At 43.6% G+C, this 25,269-nt stretch overlaps 2 protein-coding genes across 2 annotated transcripts in view; one reads left to right on the top strand and one right to left on the bottom strand.

Moving 5' to 3' along the window:
- pitpnbl (phosphatidylinositol transfer protein, beta, like) overlaps positions 1–25,269 on the top strand; it is a 75,952-nt gene that overhangs the window by 10,132 nt on the left and 40,551 nt on the right. Inside the window, exons 4-7 of the mRNA XM_014192145.2 lie at positions 3,647–3,738; positions 7,696–7,703; positions 7,795–7,869; positions 8,152–8,235. Coding sequence (XP_014047620.2) covers positions 3,647–3,738; positions 7,696–7,703; positions 7,795–7,869; positions 8,152–8,235 — 259 coding nt within the window. The remainder of the gene's footprint in view (positions 1–3,646; positions 3,739–7,695; positions 7,704–7,794; positions 7,870–8,151; positions 8,236–25,269) is intronic.
- Positions 17,393–18,979, bottom strand: LOC145877582 (uncharacterized). Its single transcript, XM_082973547.1, has 2 exons — positions 18,948–18,979; positions 17,393–18,752 (listed from the first exon to the last, which is right to left on the bottom strand). The coding sequence occupies exon 2, from the start codon at positions 18,705–18,707 to the stop codon at positions 17,958–17,960; it is 750 nt and encodes a 249-aa protein (XP_082829673.1). The 5' UTR covers positions 18,708–18,752; positions 18,948–18,979; the 3' UTR covers positions 17,393–17,957.

The raw sequence follows: 25,269 nt of genomic DNA, 5'->3' as shown, positions 1-25,269 counted from the left end.
GATTGGAAGTGGAAAGTGTACATGATGAGAGTATGGTTAAGGGATATATAATAGTGGTAACCACCATATCATGTTTCAAACAAACTCAGACAGAGCCCCACCCATACTACTTATTGGAAATGACCAAGCTCTGTAATTGATTCAGCTTTTCTTCACTGGTAGGCCAACACAACAAAGGACCACATGACTCTAAATTTACTTTGCTAATTCCATTAAAATATACTGCTCAAAAAAAATAAAGGGAACACTTAAACAACACAATGTAACTCCAAATCAATCACACTTCTGTGAAATCAAACTGTCCACTTAGGAAGCAACACTGATTGACAATAAATTTCACATGCTTTTGTGCAAATGGAATAGACAACAGGTGGAAATTATAGGCAATTAGCAAGACACCCCCAATAAAGGAGTGGTTCTGCAGGTTGTAACCACAGACCACTTCTCAGTTCCTATGCTTCCTGGCTGATGTTTTGGTCACTTTTGAATGCTGGCGGTGCTTTCACTTTAGTGGTAGCATGAGACGGAGTCTACAACCCACACAAGTGGCTCAGGTAGTGCAGCTCATCCAGGATGGCACATCAATGCGAGCTGTGGCAAGAAGGTTTGCTGTGTCTGTCAGCGTAGTGTCCAGAGCATGGAGGCGCTACCAGGAGACAGGCCAGTACATCAGGAGATGTGGAGGAGGCCGTAGGAGGGCAACAACCCAGCAGCAGGACCGCTACCTCCGCCTTTGTGCAAGGAGGAGCAGGAGGAGCACTGCCAGAGCCCTGCAAAATGACCTCCAGCAGGCCACAAATGTGCATGTGTCTGCTCAAACGGTCAGAAACAGACTCCATGAGGGTGGTATGACGTCCACAGGTGGGGGTTGTGCTTACAGCCCAACACCGTGCAGGACGTTTGGCATTTGCCAGAGAACACCAAGATTGGCAAATTCTCCACTGGCGCCCTGTGCTCTTCACAGATGAAAGCAGGTTCACACTGAGCACATGTGACAGACGTGACAGAGTCTGGAGACGCCGTGGAGAACGTTCTACTGCCTGCAACATCCTCCAGCATGACCGGTTTGGCAGTGGGTCAGTCATGGTGTGGGGTGGCATTTCTTTGGGGGGGCCGCACAGCCCTCCATGTGCTCACCAGAGGTAGCCTGACTGCCATTAGGTACCGAGATGAGATCCTCAGACCCCTTGTGAGACCATATGCTGGTGCGGTTGGCCCTGGGTTCCTCCTAATGCAAGACAATGTGGCTGGAGTGTGTCAGCAGTTCCTGCAAGAGGAAGGCATTGATGCTATGGACTGGCCCGCCCGTTCCCCAGACCCGAATCCAATTGAGCACATCTGGGGCATCATGTCTCGCTCCATCCACCAACGCCACGTTGCACCACAGACTGTCCAGGAGTTGGCGGATGCTTTAGTCCAGGTCTGGGAGGAGATCCCTCAGGAGACCATCCGCCACCTCATCAGGAGCATGCCCAGGCGTTGTACGGAGGTCATACAGGCACGTGGAGGCCACACACACTACTGAGCCTCATTTTGACTTGTTTTATGGACATTACATCAAAGTTGGATCAGCCTGTAGTGTGGTTTTCCACTTTAATTTTGAGTGTGACTCCAAATCCAGACCTCCATGGGTTGATAAATTGGATTTCCATTGATTATTTTTTGTGTGATTTTGTTGTCAGCACATTCAACTATGTAAAGAAAAAAGTATTTAATAAGATTATTTCATTCATTCAGATCTAGGATGTGTTATTTTAGTGTTCCCTTTATTTTTTTGAGCAGTGTATATAGATCACAATTTCCACTGCATCATGCACGTTATATACAGGTAACTGCCAAAATAAAGGAAACGCCAACAAAATGTGTCTTAATAGGGCATTTGGCCACCACGAGCCGCCAAAACAGCTTCATTGCTCCTTGCATAGATTCTACAAGTGTCTGGAACTCTATAGGACGGATGCAACACCATTATTCCTGGAGAAATTATATCATTTGGTATTTTGATATTGGTAGAAAAACTCTATCGCAGGCTAAAAGTTAAATTGGGTTAGGATCTGGTGACTTAGACACACACACCCTTTAAACCCCCTATGCTCCTTTGAGACCCCTCTTTTAAAGTCACAGAGATCTCTTATAGCCATGGTTGCCAAAAATAATGGGCAACTGGGCATTTTAATACATGACCCTAATCATAATGAGATGTTAATTGTTTAATTGACTCAGGAACCACACCTGTGTGGAAGCGCCTGCTTTCAATATACTTTTGTATCCCTCATTTACTCAACTGCCAAAATAAAGAAACACTTATCTGTATATCACTTGGCTTAACATCATCCATGTGATTATTAGGCCTACTGTAATTTCCGGACTATAAACTGCAACTTTTTTCCCACGCTTTGAACCTCGCGGCTTAAACAATGACGCGGCTAATATATGGATTTTTCCCGCTTTCAATTTTTTTTCCCCAAAAAAACACATTCTGTGGCGTGCTCAGTTTTTTTGGCGGCATGAAGCTTTCATTAGACCAATGAAATTGCCAAACGGGTTAAGGTCAAAAACTTTTTTGTTTACTGTTTAGATTAAATCGAGCGCTCTCAAACTTCCCATCATTCTGATTACGGTAGTCATTTTGTCACCCTCATCATGGCAAAGGCACGGAGAAATGCATATGATGCAGCTTTCAAGTTGAAGGTGATTGATCTGGTTGTTGGAAAAGGAAATAGAGCTGCTGCACGGGAGCTTGGTCTTAATGAGTCGATGATAAGACGTTGGAAACAGCAGCGTGAGGAATTGACTCAATGCAAAAAGTCAACTAAAGCTTTCAGAGAGAAGAAAAGCAGATGGCCGGAACTAGAAAATGAGCTCGAAGGCTGGGTCAACACACAGAGAGCAGACGGCCGAGGTGTTGCGGCTTATAGACGTGCGGCTTATTTATGTTCAAAATAATATATATTTTTTTAATTCAGTGGTTGCGGCTTATATTCAGGTGCGCTCAATAGTCCGGGAATTACGGTACTCTAATTCTATCCAACCATGTCAAGTGCCGGGCATATTTTTTCTCATTTTATAAAAATAAATAAATAACCGGTCTCTACTAAGCGCCGGGTTAAAGTGTAATCATACATTTTGCCTGTCTGCCTGTCTGTCAAAATGCAAATCTGTAGCCAGAGAGAACTGATCACTTCCCCCCCATTTGTAACAGTTGCAGTGTATTGAACACAACCTATTATGAGTAGCTTTTTTTGTCAACTTGTAGACCTAGAAAACCATATCATAAAAGGGTGAGCTGGGCTTTCCACACCTCAAACGGTGATAAACGCTGGTCCCCAATACATGCTTTGCAGTTCAAGTAAGTTTTTGGGTACAAGAGAACTTTGCATAAAAATGGTTTGATGGAAATCCCAATACAGAACATACCATTGTCACTGGAAAATGGCTTCAGTCAGAGGGTAGCTAGCTAGTTGAGTATGTAGAACTTTCAATTACTTTTACTATTAGCGACCATATTTTAATTTATTTACTGATTGTGTTGATTCCTTCCACCTGTGTTGAAAGTATAAGAACCCTACATGGAGGACATTTAAACAATAACTCATAACTGTTTTTGTTGCATGAATGAATCCATTCTATCCTCTCACTCTTACAGCAAGGTACCCAGTTTCATCCAGATGTTTGCTCCAGAGGGAGCCCTTGTCTTCCACGAGAAAGCTTGGAATGCCTACCCCTATTGTCGCACCAGTGAGTGTTCAGGACTCGTTTGTGTGTGTGTGTGTGTGTGTGTGTGTGTGTGTGTGTGTGTGTGTGTGTGGTTTGATTGAGTTTCCAGCTCAAGTTATCTCGTGAATAATATTCATAGCATCTGGTTTTCCCTGATTCTGTGGTCACAACTTCTTCTCGAAAAAAAACAGTCATCTATAGGTATGGGCAACATCAACCGTTGTCCTATTGTGATTATTAGCATAAAACATTGTGATATAGGATGGTATCGTAACCCCAAAAATGTGTGAAAAACAAACTGCTTTAACAAAAGTTTTTCTATAGCTCAAAATCGAATGCACCAACTGGACGAATCATGACTAAGCATAATGTTTTTGAAAGCCTGGGCAGAGGCTAAGTGCAGGCAGATATTTTCTAGTATTCCTTATGGTGGAGCTTCAGCGTGGAACAGGTGTGTATGTTGGAGTCCTGCACTGGTCAGTGTTTTGGAGTTGCGCCTGTTCCACGCCGGCCACATCAATTCCGAGCCCGATACCAGACATCGGGACAGATTTTTATTCGCAACCTGACCCATAGAATTATTCCGAGAGCTGATCCGTTACCCTTCATATAACATCAATTTGTTTAATTGTTTATATGACTCCAGAGTAGTAGGCTTTATTATAATAATAATTATTACTACTATTCTTCTTTCTTGCTTGAATAAACTTGTCTGCCTGTCTATTCAACATTTGCATAAAAGGAAACCATGCCATGAATTAAGAACAATCTTTTCACAATGTGATGCATCACTCAAATCACTTTGAGAAAAATAGCCTTCTAATTAGCCTTCTTACCTAATGAAAGCCTATAATTGACATAACAAAACAATAGGCCTACCCTTACATTCAATATTGTTTAGATAATCAAGTAGTTTAGGCTTAATTCAAACTTGAATAAATCTAATATAGTCTGCGAAAATAGGCTATATTTATTTACACTACTCAAACTTTTACCAGATGAACCGGTTTAAATCAGATCAAATCAAATTTATTTATATAGCCCTTCTTATATCAGCTGATATCTCAAAGTGCTGTACAGAAACCCAGCCTAAAACCCCAAACAGCAAGCAATGCAGGTGTAGAAGCACGGTGTAGTTTACACTATATGCAGGTGTAGTTTACACTATATGGTCTAATGAACGAAAGCCTGAATGAATGTAATAATTAACTTAATTATCAAAACAAATAGGCCTACCTGCTTGCACTTTGTGCAGGCTGTCTCCATCTACCGTGTTGTTGTCCTTCCAAACTGGGGATTTCACTCGCGTAGCACCTGTTTCCACAATGTTGTAGCCTATATTCCCTTATAACCTTTTTATTTCACTATTTCGGCCTATGTTAGCAATTGTCATGTGAGCTAGGCTATTCAGGGAAAGTAAACTTGGCAATGTGTCGTATTCTCACGTGGGAAGAGGGACCATAAGCTCTCTGCGTGGCCAAAATAAAAAGTTTTAGCATCACATAAATAAGTGACAGTTCCCAGCTCCACACAAACTCAATGCGTGTGTGGCTAATAGCCTTATGTCTGCCTTGCCGCTCACAGAAAGGAAGTACATCAAGCTCCTAGGTTTTTAAGGTTCATTATCTTGATTTAAAATGTTTTCGGCCCGCAATGTAATTGTTCTGAACTGCGAGCTGACCCACGGGTGTAAATAATGTTTTCATTCCACTAACCAGTGGATTCTTTTTTTTGCTGATCACCCGCGGGGAACCGTGGGTATCCGACCCGATGCAGGACTAAAGTGTCTGTGTGGCACACACATGATGGAGCAGTGACAGTCTGATGAGGAACGGGCTGTAGTGAGTTAGCTTATGCAGTGCCTTCAGAAAGTGTTCACACACCTCAACTTTCTCCACATTTTGTTGTTATAGCCTGTATTTAAAATTGATTGTCACTGGCCTTCACACAATACCCCGTAATGTATAAGTGGATTTTTTTAAACAAATTAATTAAATGAAAAGCTGAAATGTCATGTGTCAATAAGTATACAACACCTTTGTTATGGCAAGCCTAAATAAGTTCAGGAGTAAAAATGTGCTTAACAAGTCCCATAATAAGTGGCATGGACTCACCCTGTGTGCAATAATAGTGTTTAACATGATTTTTGAATTACTACCTACATACTGTTATCTAAACTCAGCAAAAAAAGAAACATCCTTTCACTGTCAACTGCATTTATTTTCAGCAAACTTAACATGTGTAAATATTTGTATGAACATAAGATTCAACAACTGAGACATAAACTGAACAAGTTCCACAGACATGTGACTAACAAATGGAATAATGTATCCCTGAACAAAGGGGGGAGGGGTCAAAATCAGAAGTAACAGTCAGTATCTGGTGTGGCCACCAGCTGCATTAAGTACTACAGTGCATCTCCTCCTCATGGACTGCACCAGATTTTCCAGTTCTTGCTGTGAAATGTTACCCCACTCTTCCACCAAGGCACCTGCAAGTTCCCGGACATTTCTGTCGGGGAATGGCCCTAGCCCTCACCCTCCGATCCAACAGGTCCCAGACGTGCTCAATGGGATTGAGATCCGGGCTCTTCGCTGGCCATGGCAGAACACTGACATACCTGTCTTGCAGGAAATCACGCACAGAACGAGCAGTATGGCTGGTGGCATTGTCATGCTGGAGGGTCATGTCAGGATGAGCCTGCAGGAAGGGTACCACATGAGGGAGGAGGATGTCTTCCCTGTAATGCACAGCGTTGAGATTGCCTGCAATGACCACAAGCTCAGTCCGATGATGCTGTAACACACTGCCCCAGACCATGACGGACCCTCCACCTACAAATCAATCCCGCTCCAGAGTTCAGGCCTTGGTGTAACGCTCATTCCTTTGGCGATAAACGCGAATCCGACCATCACCCCCGGTGAGACACAACCGCAACTCGTCAGTGAAGAGCACTTTTTGCCAGTCCTGTCTGGTCCAGCGACGGTGGGTTTGTGCCCATAGGCGACGTTGTTGCCGGTGAGGTCTGGTGAGGACCTGCCTTACAACAGGCCTAAAAGCCCTCAGTCCAGCCTCTCTCAGCCTATTGCGGACAGTCTGAGCACTGATGGAGGGATTGTGCGTTCCTGGTGTAACTCGGGCAGTTGTTGAGGCCATCCTGTACCTGTCCCGCAGGTGTGATATTCGGATATCCCGATCCTGTGCAGGTGTTGTTACACGTGGTCTGCCACTGCGAGGACGATCAGCTGTCCGTCCTGTCTCCCTGTAGCGCTGTCTTAGGGGTCTCGCAGTACGGACATTGCAATTTATTGCCCTGGCTACATCTGCAGTCCTCATGCCTGTTTGCAGCATGCCTTAGGCATGTTCACGCAGATGAGCAGAGACCCTGGGCATCTTTCTTTTGATGTTTTTCAGAGTCAGTAGAGGGGCCTCTTTAGTGTCCTAGGTTTTCATAACTGTGACCTTAATTGCCTACCGTCTGTAAGCTGTTAGTGTCTTAACGACCGTTTGACAGGTGCATGTTCATTAATTGTTCATGGTTCATTGAACAAGCATGGGAAACAGTGTTTAAACCCTTTACTATGAAGATCTGTGAAGTTATTTGGATTTCTACGAATTCTTTGAAAGACAGGGTCCTGAAAAAGGGACATTTCTTTTTTGCTGAGTTTAGATCCCGCTGTAAACCTCAATCCCAAATAAATGGGAGAGATGGGCACGATCCAATCTAACTTGATTTTTAGAAGCACAGCAATATAGTAAGAATATGTGCACCAACTTTGGTGTATCTAGCTTTAAAAATAACTTGTATTTGATTTATAGCTTGGATTTGTACGTGTGGCTAATTATACTGTGGTGGTAACGTTTTAGTAGGAACATCCTTAATGTTCTATTATCACCTATCTTCCTATTTCTTTTCTCTTTTTCCCCTTTTTCCCCTATCTACCTTGTTCGTCTTGCTCTAAATCTGGGATCATGCAGTTGTGACCGTAAGTGTTTTTCATTTATAAGACCTTATTTTTGTTTACAGTGTGCGTGTATACATTATGCAGACATTTTTACTTATTTTTCTTTTCGCAGAATGAATACATGAAGGATGACTTTTTCATTAAGATTGAGACCTGGCACAAACTAGACATGGGGACCACAGAAAATGTGAGAATTTCTCAACATATTTTTTTCCAGTAATTATTACACTAATGCGGACTTAACACAGTATTGGGATTGGGCAATAATAAAACTAAATATCAATCTGAAATTCAGAATCTTCTCGATTTGCAATGCCTTTACCAATATATTCTGCATGAATTTATGCAGAGCTAATAAACTATGTTGCATTTATCAAGGTACATGTAATGTCACTTTTTTTTCCTAATCTGTTATTACACCAGTGGAAACGTGTTAACAGTATAAGTCCCCCTCACTTTCTCTTTGAAGCCCCATGGTCTTTCCCCAGAGGAATGGGAGGAGGCTGAGGTTGTTCCAATTGACATCGCTGACCGATCACAAGTTGATGATGTGGTAAGTTCCTTTTAGAGACCCCCTCTAGAGAAAATGAATTATTTCTGTTGAAAATTGATTTTTAAAACCATAAAATGTCCTGTTGCTGATTTGTAACTTTTAGAAATTAAGTGCATTCCTTAATTGTTGAAAATTACATAATGAGGATAGGACCACTGTCTTACCTAATCTCACCCCAAAAACATCACATCTCTTGTTCTGTTTGTTTTTGATGTCATGATTTTGTAAATGAACAATGTATAGCTGCAGGGATCTTAAACCTGAGAGCTGCTGTCAAATGTATAAAATATTTATATTTCATATGTGGATCTTTTTTATGAAAACCCATCCACATTCAAAGCCCTTCTTCTTGTACCTGTAAGTCAATCAACAGTAAAGATGAGACAAATTTAAGTTTAGGTATCATTAAAAAAAATTGTGTCATTTCGTTTAGGCTAAAGTGAGATGAAGATAATCACCCAACAGTAAACAGTTGTTTTACATCCCTAGTTGATGGAAGTGGAAACTGAGTTTGGGCAGCACAATTAAACTGAAGAATGTCTCGTTTGAACACCAGCAGAGGTGCAATATTCATGTGTCAGGGGCACTTTGTCTTACCATTTGAGTGCATAGTAGCAAACTTGGCTTTAACAGTTGCTTTTTTTCAGGGTTATCACGACTAAACGGCCTTCTGCTCCTCTGAAATTCTTGTCCTGGAGCTTTGTTTCAGACCTTGCTGTTGAAAGTCAAGATCGTGTGTAAGGGCTATATACACTACTGGTCAAAAGTTTAGAACACTGACTCATTCAAAGGTTTTTCTTTATTTTTTATATTTTTTACATTGTAGAATAATCGTGAGGACATCAAAACTATGGAATCATGTAGTAAGCAAAACGGTGTTAAACAAAGATTCTTCAAATAGCCAACCTTTGCCTTGATGACAGCTTTGCACACTCTTGGCATTCTCTCAACCAGTTTCACCTGGAATGCTTTTCCAGGAGTTCCCACATGCTGACCACTTGTTGACTGCTTTTCCTTCACTCTGCGGTCCGACTAAGTCGGGGGATTGTGGAGACCAGGCCATCTGATGCAGCACTCCATCACTCTCCTTCTTGGTAAAATAGCCCTTACACAGCCTGGAGGTCTGTTGGGTCATTGTCCTGTTGAAAAACAAATGATAGTCCCACTAAGTGCAAGCAGAGATGGGATGATGTATCGCTGCAGAATGCTTTGGTAGCCATGCTGGTTAAGTGTGCCTTGAATTCTAAATAAATCACAGTGTCACCAGCAAAGCACCCCCTCACCAAAACACCTCCTCTATGCTTTACGGGGGGAAATACACATGCGGAGATCATCCGTTCACCCATACCGTATCTCACGAAGACACGGCGGTTAGAACCAAAAATCTCAAATTTGGACTCCAGACCAAAGGACAAATTTTCCATCGGTCTAATGTCCATTGCTCGTGTTTCTTGGCCCAAGCAAGTTTTGTTCTTAATGGTGTCCTTTTAGTAGTGGTTTCTTTGCAAGAATTCGACCATGGAGGCCTGATTCACACAGTCTACTCTGAACAGTTGATATGTCTGTTACTTGAACTCTGAAGCATTTATTTGGGCTGCAATTTCTGAGGCTGGTAACTAATGAACGTATCCTCTGCAGCAGAGGTAACTCTGGGTCTTCCATTCTTGTGGCGGGCCTCATGAGAGCCAGTTTCATCATAGCGCTTGATGGTTTTTGCGACTGCACTTTGAGAAACTTTCAAAATTCTTGAAATGTTCCGTATTGACTGACCTTCATGTCTTAAAGTAATGGACTGTCATTTCTCTTTGCTTATTTGAGCTGTTCTTGCCATAATATAGACTTGGTCTTTTACCAAATAGGGCTTGGTCTTTTACCAAAAGAGGGCTATCTTCTGTATACCCCCTACCTTGTCACAACACAACTGATTGGCTCAAATGCATTAAGAAGGTAAGAAATTCCACAAATTAACAGGCACACCTGTTAACTGAAATGCATTCCAGGTGACTACCTCATGAAACTTGTTGAGAGAATGCCAAGAGTGTGCAAAGTTGTCATCATGGCAAAGGGTGGCTACTTTAAAGAATCTCAAATATATCTTGTTTTTTTTAACCATTTTTTTGGTTACTACATGATTCCATATGTGTTATTTCATAGTTTTGCTGTCTTCACCATTATTCTACAATGTAGATTTTTTTTTAAAAACTTGAATGAGTAGGTGTTCTAAAACTTTTGACCGGTAGTGTACACTCAGGTATAAAATTATTGGCTCATTTGATAAAGATGTGCAAAAAAGACTATCAAATAAATAATTATTATTTTGTACCTATTCTGTTGCTCAGATAAAGAGATTTTGTTTAACAAGTAATATTTTTTGGGGAAAAAATATAAGGGTTGAAATTATTGGCACCCCGGTTTTTAAATACCTTTCTACCTAACCTTGCGAGGACAACGGCACTGATCCTTAAAAAAAGAAAAGAAATGTGAGTGATCTTAGACCATCCATACAATATCTTTCCAGATCCTTGATATACTTCGTCTGCGCTTATGGATTGTCCTCTTCAATGCAAACACAAGTTTTCAATGGGGTTCAGGGCCAGCGCCATAACTAATCATTTGGATGGGCCTTTGATTTACATAGGGGGGTGCATTTTCTTCAATGGACCTCATTTTTTAAATGCTTTTTATAGTAGATATGGAATAAAAAAATGTACTGTAAAAATGTATTACCTTTTTTAATGTTGCATGAACTCAGCCAGTCATGATGTTTTCACCTGATTGTCAAACAAATCACTTAAAAAATTAGGTTACATTTGTTTTTCTATTTATTAGGGATTCCCGTTAGCTGCTGCAATGGCAGCAGCTACTCTTCCTGGGGTCCAAACACATTAAGGCACACACATTACACATAAAGCAAAAACTAGAACAGTACATCATATAGCATTATTACTCCACTACATATCTATAATACAAAATGTATAATGCCACCATACAACAATATTACAATGTACGTGTGTGTATAGTGCATGGGCTAGCGTGTGTGTGTGTGTGTGTGTGTGTGTGTGTGTGTGTGTGTGTGTGTGTGTGTGTGTGTGTGTGTGTGTGTGTGTGTGTGTGTGTGTGTGTGTGTGTGTGTGTGTGTGTGTGTGCGTGTCTCTTCACAGTCCCCGCTGTTCCATAAGATGTTTTTAAAAAAAAATCTGATTCTACTGCTCGCATCAGTTTACCTGATGTGGATTAGAGTTCCATGTAGTCATGGTTCTATGTAGTACTGTGCGCCTCCCATAGTCTGTTCTTGGATTGTGAAGAGACCTCTGGTCGCATGTCTTGTGGTGTATGCATGCGTATTCGAGTTGTGCTAGTATTTTAAACAGACACCTCGGTGCATTCAGCTTGTCAACACTTCTTACAAAAACAAGAAGTGATGAAGTCAATCTCTCCTCCACTTTGAGCCCTAAGGCTGTAACTCAGTAAAATCCATAACACCGGCCCTGCCGTTGTCAAGTCCGGGGACTGTGAGACCATTTTTGTAGATTTTGATGTGTGCTTGGGGTTATTGTCTTGCTGGAAGATCCACATTTGTCAGAGTTTCAGCATCTTGGCAGAGGCAACCAGGTTTTTGGCTAAAATGTCCTGGTACTGGGTAAAGTTCATGATGCCATTGACCTTAACAAGTGCCCCAAGACCAGTGGAAGCAAAATAGCCCCATAACAACATCAAAGATCCACCACCAAATTTTACAGTAGGTATAGGGTTCTTTTCTGCTTATGCATCCTTATTTTAACACCAAACCCACCACTGGTGTGCGGGTCCAAAGAGGTCTATTGTCATGTGATCTGACCATAGCACCGGTTCCAATCCAATTGCCAATGCCATTTAAGCAAACACCAGGTTTTTTCATTTGTTGGATGACATGAAAATAGAGCTCTTTGACCATGCAAACCAGTGGTGGGTATGTCATCAAAATAAGAATTCATAAGCAGAAAAGAACCCCATACCTACTGTAAAATATGCTAGTGGATCTTTGATGTGTTGGGGCTATTTTGCTTCCACTGTTCCTGTGGGCCTTGTTTAAGGTCCCGCACAGTCATCATATTTCCCAAATAAAAATAGTCTTTGAATGACCATAACGTTGCCATAATATTTTTACGCTATTAAAATACTCATAATTTAAAGACCATTTTATTTAATCTCAAACTATCTGGAAGCCTAAAGGAACGGTCTATGTGGGCGGGGAGCTTATATTCATGAGTTCGTTACATTCAGTTTGTCAACACCTCTTACAAAAACAAGTAATGAGGAAGTCAATCTCTCTTCCACTTTGAGTCATGAGAGATTGACATGAATGTTATTAATGTTAGCTCCCTGTGTACTTTTAAGGGCCAGCCGTGCTGCCCTGTTCTGAGCCAACTGCAATTTTCCCAAATCCCTCTTTGTGGCACCTGACCACACTACTGAACAGTAGTCTAGGTGTGACAAAACCACGGCCTGTAGGACCTGTCTTGTTGATAGTGTTAAGGCAGAGCAGCGCTTTATTATGGACAGACTTCTCCCCATCTTAGCTACTGTTGTATCAATATGTTTTGACCATGACAGTTTACAATCCAGGGTTACTCCAAGCAATTTAGTCACCTCAACTTGCTCACTTTCCACATCATTCATTACGAGACATAGTTTAAGGTTTAGTGAATTATTTGTCCCAAATACAATGCTTTTAGTTTTGGAAATATTTAGGACTAGCTTATTCCTTGCTACCCATTCCGAAACTAACTGCAGCTCTTTTTTTAAGTGTTGCAGTCATTTCAGTCGCTATGGTAGCTGACGTGTATAGTGTTGAGGCATCCGCATACATAGACACACTGGCCTTACTCAAAGCCAGTGGCATGTCGTTAGTAAAGATTGAAAAAAGCAAGGAGCCTAAACAGCTACCCTGGGGAATTCCGCATTCTTCCTGGATTATGTTTGAGGAATACCCTCTGTGTTCTGTTAGACAGGTAACTCTTTATCCACATTATAGCAAGGGGTGTAAATCCATAACACAAGTTTTTCCAGCAGCAGACTATGATCGATGATGTCAAAAGCTGCACTGAAGTGACATGCACTGAAGTGCACTGAAGTGCAATATCATGCTGAAACATAAGGTGATGGAGGCGGATGAATGACATGACAATAGGTCTCAGGATCTCGTCACGGTATCTCTGTGCATTCAAATTGCGATCGATAAAATGCGATTGTGTTTGTTGTCCATAGCTTATGCCTGCCCATACCATAACCCCACCATGGGGCACTCTGTTCACAACATTTACATAAGCAAACCGCTCGCCCACACAACGCCATGCACGTGGTCTACGGTTGTGCGGCCGGTTGGACGTATTGCCAAATTCTCTAAAACGACGGAGGTGGCTTATGGTAGAGAAATTAACATTCAATTATCTGGCAACAGCTGAGGTGGACATCCTGCAGTCAGCACTACAATGTGTGGTGTAACCAAAGTACACATTTTAGAAGGGCCTTTTATTGTCCCCAGCACAAGGTGCACCTGTGTAATGATCATGCTGTTTAATCAGCTTCTTGATATGCCACACCGGTCAAGTGGATGGATTATTTTGGCAAAGGAGAAATGCTCACTAACAGGAATGTAAACAAATTTGTGCACCAAACAGCGGGGATTGTGATGAGCTAATGGGGATCCTTAATAAATCCAAATACAAAATTCGGGGTAACTGGTACCACAAAAGTGGCTCACCTTTTAGCCAGGTACATTTCTATGGCAACGAATGCTTCAGAACTAACCTGCTCCGGGGCAGGTTAATTCCATTTATCCTGAATGAAGTGTCTGAGCTGCGACACTGATCAGAATCCCTCACTCTCATAAACATTGCGTCATCATCCCCTTAATTTGAAGATGACTGAATGTATTTATTTTGGGATTTTTTTAGTTTTTTGTGTACATTCTTTTTTTTATATCAAATTACATAGTAATGACAGGATACATTTCAAAGTTCACGCACAGTAAAACTTCTATGACATTCTAAAATGATTTTATCTATAGGAGTGGGAGGAAAAAAGTGCCATGTGCATTGATAAGCCAATAACGATAAGTAATAAAAGGAAGATGACACTTCTAATAGCCTTTTTCACATCATAGCCTGCTGAATTTGCTAGATACAATTTTTTTTTTTGCCGAAATCAACATGAAAGAGAAGTTGTCACTCGCTCAAACCTGGATTGATGTTTCAGCATTGCCTCAATGAAGTGTTTTTGACTAGCCACTTGCTAACTGCACGCGCAGTTACAAGCCACAGGCGGACGTGCAATATCAAATGTTATTTGTCACATGCGCCGAATACAACAGGTGTAGGTAGACCTTAGTGAAATGCCTACTTACAAGCCCTTAACACTTATTTTTCTTAACTGCATTGTTGGTTATGTAAAAAATAAAACAAATAATTCAAGCGCAGCTGTAACATAACAATAGTAAGGCTATATACAGGGGTACTGGTACAATGTGTGGGGACTCTGGTTAGTCGAGATAATTGAGGCAATATGTACATGTTGGTAGAGTTAAAGTGACTATGCATAGATGATAAACAGAGTAGCAACAGTGTAAAAGGGGGGGGGGGGGCAATGCAAATAGTCTGCGTAGCCATTTGATTAGCTGTTCAGGAGTCTTATGGCTTGGGGATAGAAGCTGTTAAGAAGCATTTTGGACCTAGACTTGGCGAGCGGTACCGCTTGGTAGCAGAGAGAACAGTCTATGGTGGCTGGAGTCTTTGACCATTTTTAGGGCCATCCTCTGACAGCAACTGGTATAGAGGTCCTGGATGGCTGGAAGCTTGGCTCCAGTGATGCTCACCATGGTGCAGTTGTACATTTACATTTAACATTTACATTTAAGTCATTTAGCAGACGCTCTTATCCAGAGCGACTTACAAATTGGTGCATTCACCTTATAATATCCAGTGGAACAACCACTTTACAATAGTGCATCTAAATCTTTAAGGGGGATTACTTTATCCTATCCCAGGTATTCCTTGAAGAGGTGGGGTTTCAGGTGTCTCCGGAAGGTGGTGATTGACTCCGCTGTCCTGGCGTCGTGAGGGAGCTTGTTCCACCATTGGGGTGCCAGAGCAGCGAACAGTTTTGACTGGGCTGAGCGGGAACTGTGCTTCCTCAGAGGTAGGGAGGCGAGCAGGCCAGAGGTGGATGAACGGAGTGCCCTTGTTTGGGTGTAGGGCCTGATCAGAGCCTGAAGGTACGGAGGTGCCGTTCCCCTCACAGCTCCGTAGGCAAGCACCATGGTCTTGTAGCGGATGCGAGCTTCGACTGGAAGCCAGTGGAGAGAGCGGAGGAGCGGGGTGACGTGAGAGAACTTGGGAAGGTTGAACACCAGACGGGCTGCGGCATTCTGGATGAGTTGTAGGGGTTTAATGGCACAGGCAGGGAGCCCAGCCAACAGCGAGTTGCAATAATCCAGACGGGGGATGACAAGTGCCTGGATTAGGACCTGCGCCGCTTCCTGTGTGAGGCAGGGTCGTACTCTGCGAATGTTGTAGAGCATGAACCTACAGGATCGGGTCACCGCCTTGATGTTGGTGGAGAACGACAGGGTGTTGTCCAGGGTCACGCCAAGGCTCTTAGCACTCTGGGAGGAGGACACAAGGGAGTTGTCAACCGTGATGGCGAGATCATGGAACGGGCAGTCCTTCCCCGGGTGGAAGAGCAGCTCCGTCTTGCCGAGGTTCAGCTTGAGGTGGTGATCCGTCATCCACACTGATATGTCTGCCAGACATGCAGAGATGCGATTCGCCACCTGGTAGGAGCGACCTGTCAGGTAGGACGCAATCCAAGCGTGGGCGGCGCCGGAGATGCCCAGCTCGGAGAGGGTGGAGAGGAGGATCTGATGGTTCACGGTATCAAAGGCAGCAGATAGGTCTAGAAGGATGAGAGCAGAGGAGAGAGAGTTAGCTTTAGCAGTGCGGAGAGCCTCCGTGACACAGAGAAGAGCAGTCTCAGTTGAATGCCCAGTCTTGAAACCTGACTGATTAGGATCAAGAAGGTCATTCTGAGAGAGATAGCAAGAGAGCTGGCCAAGGACGGCACGTTCAAGAGTTTTGGAGAGAAAGGAAAGAAGGGATACTGGTCTGTAGTTGTTGACATCGGAGGGATCGAGTGTAGGTTTTTTCAGAAGGGGTGCAACTCACGCTCTCTTGAAGACGGAAGGGACGTAGCCAGCGGTCAAGGATGAGTTGATGAGCGAGGTGAGGTAGGGGAGAAGGTCTCCGGAAATGGTCTGGAGAAGAGAGGAGGGGATAGGGTCAAGTGGGCAGGTTGTTGGGCGGCCGGCCGTCACAAGACGCGAGATTTCATCTGGAGAGAGAGGGGAGAAAGAGGTCAAAGCACAGGGTAGGGCAGGACCAGCAGTGTCGTTTGACTTAGCAAACGAGGATCGGATGTCGTCAACCTTCTTTTCAAAATGGTTGACGAAGTCATCCGCAGAGAGGGAGGAGGGGGGGGGAGGAGGGGGAGGAGGATTCAGGAGGGAGGAGAAGGTAGCAAAGAGCTTCCTAGGGTTAGAGGCAGATGCTTGGAGTTTAGAGTGGTAGAAAGTGGCTTTAGCAGCAGAGACAGAAGAGGAAAATGTAGAGAGGAGGGAGTGAAAGGATGCCAGGTCCGCAGGGAGGCGAGTTTTCCTCCATTTCCGCTCGGCTGCCCGGAGCCCTGTTCTGTGAGCTCGCAGTGAGTCGTCGAGCCACGGAGCAGGAGGGGAGGACCGAGCCGGCCTGGAGGATAGGGGACAGAGGAAATCAAAGGATGCAGAGGGGGAGGAGAGGAGGGTTGAGGAGACAGAATCAGGAGATAGGTTGGAGAAGGTTTGAGCAGAGGGAAGAGATGATAGGATGGAAGAGGAGAGAGTAGCGGGAGAGAGAGAGCGAAGGTTGGGACGGCGCAATACCATCCGAGTAGGGGCAGAGTGAGAAGTGTTGGATGAGAGCGAGAGGGAAAAGGATACAAGGTAGTGGTCGGAGACTTGGAGGGGAGTTGCAATGAGATTAGTGGAAGAACAGCATCTAGTAAAGATGAGGTCAAGCGTATTGCCTGCCTTGTGAGTAGGGGGGGAAGGTGAGAGGGTGAGGTCGAAAGAAGAGAGGAGTGGAAAGAAGGAGGCAGAGAGGAATGAGTCGAAGGTAGACGTGGGGAGGTTAAAGTCACCCAGAACTGTGAGAGGTGAGCCATCCTCAGGAAAAGAACTTATCAAGGCGTCAAGCTCATTGATGAACTCTCCAAGGGAACCTGGAGGGCGATAAATGATAAGGATGTTAAGCTTGAAAGGGCTGGTAACTGTGACAGCATGGAATTCAAATGAGGAGATAGACAGATGGGTCAGGGGAGAAAGAGAGAATGTCCACTTGGGAGAGATGAGGATTCCAGTGCCACCACCCCGCTGGCTCGATGCTCTAGGGGTATGCGAGAACACGTAGTCAGACGAGGAGAGAGCAGTAGGAGTAGCAGTGTTATCTGTGGTAATCCATGTTTCCGTCAGCGCCAGGAAGTCTAGGGACTGGAGGGTAGCATAGGCTGAGATGAACTCAGCCTTGTTGGCCGCAGACCGGCAGTTCCAGAGGCTGCCGGAGACCTGGAACTCCACGTGGGTCGTGCGCGCTGGGACCACCAGGTTAGAGTGGCAGCGGCCACGCGGTGTGGAGCGTTTGTATGGCCTTATCCTATCCCAGGTATTCCTTGAAGAGGTGGGGTTTCAGGTGTCTCCGGAAGGTGGTGATTGACTCCGCTGTCCTGGCGTCGTGAGGGAGCTTGTTCCACCATTGGGGTGCCAGAGCAGCGAACAGTTTTGACTGGGCTGAGCGGGAACTGTGCTTCCTCAGAGGTAGGGAGGCGAGCAGGCCAGAGGTGGATGAACGCAGTGCCCTTGTTTGGGTGTAGGGCCTGATCAGAGCCTGAAGGTACGGAGGTGCCGTTCCCCTCACAGCTCCGTAGGCAAGCACCATGGTCTTGTAGCGGATGCGAGCTTCGACTGGAAGCCAGTGGAGAGAGCGGAGGAGCGGGGTGACGTGAGAGAACTTGGGAAGGTTGAACACCAGACGGGCTGCGGCGTTCTGAATGAGTTGTAGGGGTTTAATGGCACAGGCAGGGAGCCCAGCCAACAGCGAGTTGCAGTAATCCAGACGGGAGATGACAAGTGCCTGGATTAGGACCTGCGCCGCTTCCTGTGTGAGGCAGGGTCGTACTCTGCGAATGTTGTAGAGCATGAACCTACAGGATCGGGTCACCGCCTTGATGTTGGTGGAGAACGACAGGGTGTTGTCCAGGGTCACGCCAAGGCTCTTAGCACTCTGGGAGGAGGACACAAGGGAGTTGTCAACCGTGATGGCGAGATCATGGAACGGGCAGTCCTTCCCCGGGAGGAAGAGCAGCTCCGTCTTGCCGAGGTTCAGCTTGAGGTGGTGATCCGTCATCCACACTGATATGTCTGCCAGACATGCAGAGATGCGATTCGCCACCTGGTTGTCAGAAGGGGGAAAGGAGAAGATTAATTGTGTGTCATCTGCATAGCAATGATATGAGAGACCATGTGAGGATATGACAGAGCCAAGTGACTTGGTGTATAGCGAGAATAGGAGTGGGCCAAGAACAGAGCCCTGGGGGACACCAGTGGTGAGAGCACGTGGTGCGGAGACAGATTCTCGCCACGCCACCTGGTAGGAGCGACCTGTCAGGTAGGACGCAATCCAAGTTGTAGAACTTTTTGAGGATCTGAGGACCCATGTCAAATCTTTTCAGTCTCCTGAGGGGAATAGGCTTTGTCGTGCCCTCTTCACGACTGTCTTGGTGTGCTTGGACCATGATAGTTTGTTGGTGATGTGGACATCAAGGAACTTGAAGCTCTCAACCTGCTCCACTACTGCCCTGTCGATGAGAACGGGGGCGTGCTCTTTCCTCCTTTTCCTGTAGTCGACAATCATATCTTTTGTCTTGATCACGTTTAGGGGGAGGTTGTTGTCCTGGCACCACACGGCCAGGTCTCTGACCTCCTCACTATAGGCTGTCTCATCGTTGTCAGTGATCAGGCCTACTGCTGTTGTGTCATCGGCAAACTTAATGATGGTGTTGGAGTCGTGAGTGAACAGGGAGTACAGGAGGGGACCGAGCATGCACCCCTCAGGGGCCCCCGTGTAGCGCATCAGTGTAGCAGATGTGTTGTTGCCTACCCTTACCACCCAGGCACGGGGGCCCCTCAGGGATGCATGCTGAGTCACCTCCTATACTCCATGTTCACTCAAGACATACCACGAGGTCTTTTCACAGTCCCCAAGTCCAGAACTGACTATGAAAGGCACACAGTACTTAATAGAGCCATGACTGCATGGAACTGTATTCCACATCAAGTAACTCATGCAAGCAGTACAATTAGATTTAAAAAACACCTTATGGAACAGCAGGGTCTGTGAAGCAACACAAACATAGGTGCATACACACTAGAGGTCGACCGATTTTATGATTTTTTTCAACGCCGATACCGATTATTGGAGGACCAAAAAAGGCTGATTAATCGGCCGTTTTTGTTGTTGTTGTAATAATGACAATTACAACAATACTGAATGAACACTTATTTTAACTTAATATAATACATCAATAAAATCAATTTCGCCTCAAATAAATAATGAAACATGTTCAATTTGGTTTAAATAATGCAAAAACAAAGTGTTGGAGAAGAAAGTAAAAGTGCAATATGTGCCATGTAAAAAAGCTAACGTTTAAGTCCCTTGCTCAGAACATGAGAACATATGAAAGCTGGTGGTTCCTTTTAACATGAGTCTTCAATATTCCCAGGTAAGATGTTTTAGGTTGTAGTTATTATAGGAATTATAGGACTATTTCTCTCTATACGATTTGTATTTCATATACCTTTGACTATTGGATGTTCTTGTAGGCACTTTAGTATTGCCAGTGTAACAGTATAGCTTCCGTCCCTCTCCTCGCTCCTACCTGGGCTCGAACCAGGACTCGAACCACCCTCGAAGCAGCGTTACCCATGTAGAGGAAGGGAAAAAACTACTCCAAGTCTCAGAGCGAGTGACGTTTGAAACGCTATTAGCGCGCACCCGGCTAACTAACTAGCCATTTCACATGGGTTACACCAGCCTAATCTTGGGAGTTGATAGGCTTGAAGTCATAAACAGCGCAATGCATTGTGAAGGGCTACTGGCAAAACGCACAAAAGTGCTATTTTGAATGAATGCTTACGAGCCTGCTGCTGCCTACCATCGCTCAGTCAGACTGCTCTATCAAATCATAGACTTAATTATAACATAATAACACACAGAAACACGAGCCTTAGGTCATTAATATGGTCGAATCCGGAAACTATCATCTCGAAAACAAAACGTTATTCCTGTTACATTGCACAACCTTCAGTGTTATGTCATAATTACGTAAAATTCTGACAAATTACCCAAAGTGTTGCATATACCCTGACTGCGTGCAATGAACGCAAAATGACACAATTTCACCTGGTTAATATTGCCTGCTAACCTGGATTTCATTTAGCTAAATATGCAGGTTTAAAAGTATATACTTCCGTGTATTGATTTTAAGGCATTGATGTTTATGGTTAGGTACAGTTATGCAACGATTGTGCTTTTTTCGCAAATGCGCTTTTGTTAAATCATCCCCGTTTGGCGAAGTAGGCTGTCTTTGTTAGGAAGAAATAGTCTTCACAGTTCGCAACAAGCCAGGTGGCCCAAACTGCTGCATATACCCTGACTCTGTTTGCAAGAGAAGTGACACATTTTCCCTAGTTAAAAGAAATTCATGTTAGCAGGCAATATTAACTAAATATGCAGGTTTAAAAATATATACTTGTGTATTGATTTTAAGAAAGGCATTGATGTTTATGGTTGGAGCAACGTGTACCGAAGCGATTATATGCAACGCAGGACAGGCTAGATAAACTAGTAATATCATCAACCATGTGTAGTTAGCTAGTGATTATGATTGATTGATTGTTTTTTATAAGATGTTTAATGCTAGCTAGCAACTTACCTTAGCTTCTTACTGCATTCGCGTAACCTCGTGGAGTGCAATGTAAAGCAGGTGGTTAGAGCGTTGGACTAGTTAACCGTAAGGTTGCAAGATTGAATCCCTGAGCTGACAAGGTAAAAATCTGTCGTTCTGCCCCTGAACAAGGCAGTTAACCCACCGTTCCTAGGCCGTCATTGAAAATGAGAATGTGTTCTTAACTGACTTGCCTAGTTAAATAAAGGTCTAAAAAAATTAATCGGCCAAATCGGCGTCCAAAAATACCTATTTCCGATTGTTATGAAAACTTGAAATCGGCCCTAATTAATCGGCCATTCCGATTAATCGGTCGACCTCTAATACACACACACACACACACAAAAGCATATACACACACGTACACATTTTTTGTACTGGGTTTATACAGTTGAAGTCGGAAGTTTACATACACTTAGGTTGGGGTCATTAAAACAAATTTTGCAACCACTCCACAAATTTCTTGTTAACAAACTATAGTTTTGTCAAGTCGGTTAGGACATCTACTTTGAGCATGACACAAGTTATTTTTCCAACAATTGTTTACAGACAGATTATTTCACTTATAATTCATTGTATCACAATTCCAGTGGGTCAGAAGTTTACATATACACTAAGTTGACTGTGCCTTTAAACAGCTTGGAAAATTCCAGAAAATTATGTCATGGCTTTAGAAGCTTCTGATAGGCTAATTGACATCATCTGAGTCAATTGGAGGTGTACCTGTGGATGTAATTCAAGGCCTACCTTCAAACTCAGTGCCTATTTGCTTAACATCATGGGAAAATCAAAAGAAATCAGCCAAGACCTCAGAAAAAAAAGAATGTTGACCTCCACAAGTCTGGTTCATCCTTGGAAGCAATTTCCAAACGCATGAAGGTACCACGTTCCTCTGTACAAACAATAGTACGCAAGTATAAACACCATGGGACCATGCAGCCGTCATACCGCTCAGGAAGGAGACACGTCTGTCTCCTAGAGATGAACGTATTTGCTGCAAAAAGTGCAAATCAATCCCAGAACAACAGCAAAGGACCTTGTGAAGATGCTGGAAGAAACGGGTACAAAAGTATCTATCTCCACAGTAAAATGAATCCTATATCGACATAACCTGGAAGGCCGCTCAGCAAGGAAGAAGCCACCGCTCCAAAACCGCCATTAAAAAAAGCCAGACTACGGTTTGCAAATGCACATGGGGACAAACATCATACTTTTGGGAGAAATGTCATCTGGTCTGATGAAACAAAAATAGAACTGTTTGGCCATAATGACCATCGTTATGTTTGGCGGATAAGGGGGAGGCGTGCACCCCGAAAAACACCATCCCAACCGTGAAGCAGGGGGGTGGCAGCATCATGTTCTGGGTGTGCTTTGCTGCAGGAGGGACTGGTGCACTTCACAAAATAGATGGCATCATGAGGAACGACATTTATGTGGATATATTGAAGCAACATCTCAAGACATCGGTCAGGAAGTTAACCTCTCTAGGGTAGGTGGCACCAAATCGTCCCACCTACGTAACAGCCAGTGTAATCCCGTGGCGCGTTATTCAAAAACCTCAAATGCAAAAACTTCAATTTTTCAAACATATGACTATTTTACACCATTTTAAAGACAAGACTCTCGTTAATCTAACCACACTGTCCGATTTCAAAAAGGCTTTACAACGAAAGCAAAACATTAGATTTTGTCAGCAGAGTACCCAGCCAGAAATAATCAGACACCCATTTTTCAAGCTAGCATATAATGTTACATAAACCCAAACCACAGCTAAATGCAGCACTAACCTTTGATCTTCATCAGATGACAACCCTAGGACATTATGTTATACAATACATGCATGTTTTGTTCAATCAAGTTCATATTTATATCAAAAACCAGCTTTTTACATTAGCATGTGACGTTCAGAACTAGCATACCCCCCGCAAACTTCCGGGGAATTCGCTAACATTTTACTAAATTACTCACGATAAACGTTCACAAAAAGCATAACAATTATTTTAAGAATTATAGATACAGACCTCCTCTATGCACTCGATATGTCCGATTTTAAAATAGCTTTTTGGTGAAAGCACATTTTGCAATACATGCATGTATTGTATAACATAATGTCCTAGGGTTGTCATCTGATGAAGATCATCAAAGGTGAGTGCTGCATTTAGCTGTCTTCTGGGTTTTGGTGACATTATATGCTGGCTTGAAAAATGGGTGTCTGATTATTTCTGGCTTGGTACTCTGCTGACATAATCTAATGTTTTGCTTTCGTTGTAAAGCCTTTTTGAAATCGGACAGTGTGGTTAGATTAACGAGAGTCTTGTCTTTAAATGGCTGTAAAATAGTCATATGTTTGAGAAATTGAAGTAATAGGATTTTTAAGGTTTTGAAAATCGCGCCACAGGCTGGCAGTGGCTGTTACGTAGGTGGGACGCAAGCGTCCCACCTAGCCCATAGAGGTTAAATAAGTTACAAATAATGCGAAAAAACACCACAATAGCACAATTGGTTAGGGGGTTGTAAAACGGCAGCCATCTCCTCCGGCGCCATTATTCTTATCCACCATCGTCGTATGGATGAAGCCTGAGCTGGAATGTGGAGCTAACTGAAGCTAGCCTGGATACATCTAGCTACATATGTGGAATAGCCCTCTGGACATTTTAACCAAAAACCTGGTTGCCTCTTCCAGGAGGCAAAAACTTGGCCTCAAATGGATCTTCCAGCAAGACGATAACCCCAAGCACGCATCAAAATCCACAAATGGTTTATTGAGCATAAGAAAATCAATTATTTTGCAATGGCTATCTCAGTCTCTGGACTTGAACACCATTGAAAACCTTTACCTTGAATTGAGGAGGGCAGTCCGTAAGCACAGACAAAGGATATCAAGTAACTGAAAAGATTCTGTATGGATGAATGATCTTGGATTCCTTCCAAAGTGTTCTCTAATCTCAAACATTTTAATAAAATGCTCATTGTCATCGAAAGGTGAGATATTGCTAATGTTTAAATGTTTTAAATTTTCTTTTTGTTTCTTTACCCCCTTCTCCCCAATTTTCGATCTTGTCTCATCGCTGCAAGTCCCCAATGGGCATGGGAGAGGCGACGGGTCATGCGTCCTCCAAAACATGACCCGCCTAACCGCTCTCCTTAACATTAGCCAGCTTAACCTGGAAGCCAGCTGCACCAATGTGTCGGAGGAAACACAGTTTATCTGGCGACCGGGGTCAGCCTGCAAGCACCCAGCCCACCACAAGGAGACGCTGAAGCGATGAACCAAGTAAATCCCCACCGGCCGACACGTCACCTAACCCGTACGACGCTGGGCTAATTGTGCTATAGGACTCCCGACCACGGCCGGTTGTGGCACAGCCCGGGAATGAACCCGGGTCTGTAGTAACTGCAATGCAGTGCCTTAGACCGCTGCGCCACTCGAGGCAGGTGCAAATAATTTTTACCCCTTTTTGAGGAAAAAAAACAGTCTAACAAGTAATATATTTATCAGAGCAATTGTATTGGTATAAAATTATATTATTTAATCTTTTCTTTGGGCATACAATATAGTTCAGTATTTATTTTATAGTCTTGCTCATCTTTATCAAGGGTGCCAATGCTTTTGAACCTGACTATATCCGCTGATCCAGGTCAGGAATTTGACCAGGGCTCAGGGCAAAAATGCCCTATAAAATTCATGAAACATTTTCAATGACGAGGGCAACAAAATGCCCCTGGAAATGAGTTGAAAATGGCAGCCATTGTGGTCAGGGAGAAATCCAAACCAGTCTTATTGGAATGAATGGCAGTAGATGCATAGGTGATGCAAATAAAAGTAAGGCATGTGATCAGAAATTGTGTAATAGACTTAGTCAACCTAACATAGTGTGGTGGCTAATTTCTGCATTACCAAATGAGGAGAGAGACAAACTTCACACACCAGTCAGAGTTATACTTAAACTACATCTTTAATAA

The sequence above is a fragment of the Salmo salar genome, chromosome 03 (genome assembly GCF_965601325.2).
Source record: "Salmo salar chromosome 03, fSalSal1, whole genome shotgun sequence".
Classification (NCBI taxonomy): domain Eukaryota; kingdom Metazoa; phylum Chordata; class Actinopteri; order Salmoniformes; family Salmonidae; genus Salmo; species Salmo salar.
The sequence above is the reverse complement of the archived record's forward strand: the minus strand, read 5'-3'. Positions and strand labels throughout refer to the sequence as shown.

Excerpts from the sequence above, each read along its gene's own strand:
- LOC145877582 (XM_082973547.1), bottom strand. The coding sequence starts at position 18,707 with ATGACGGATCACCACCTCAAGCTGAACCTCGGCAAGACGGAGCTGCTC.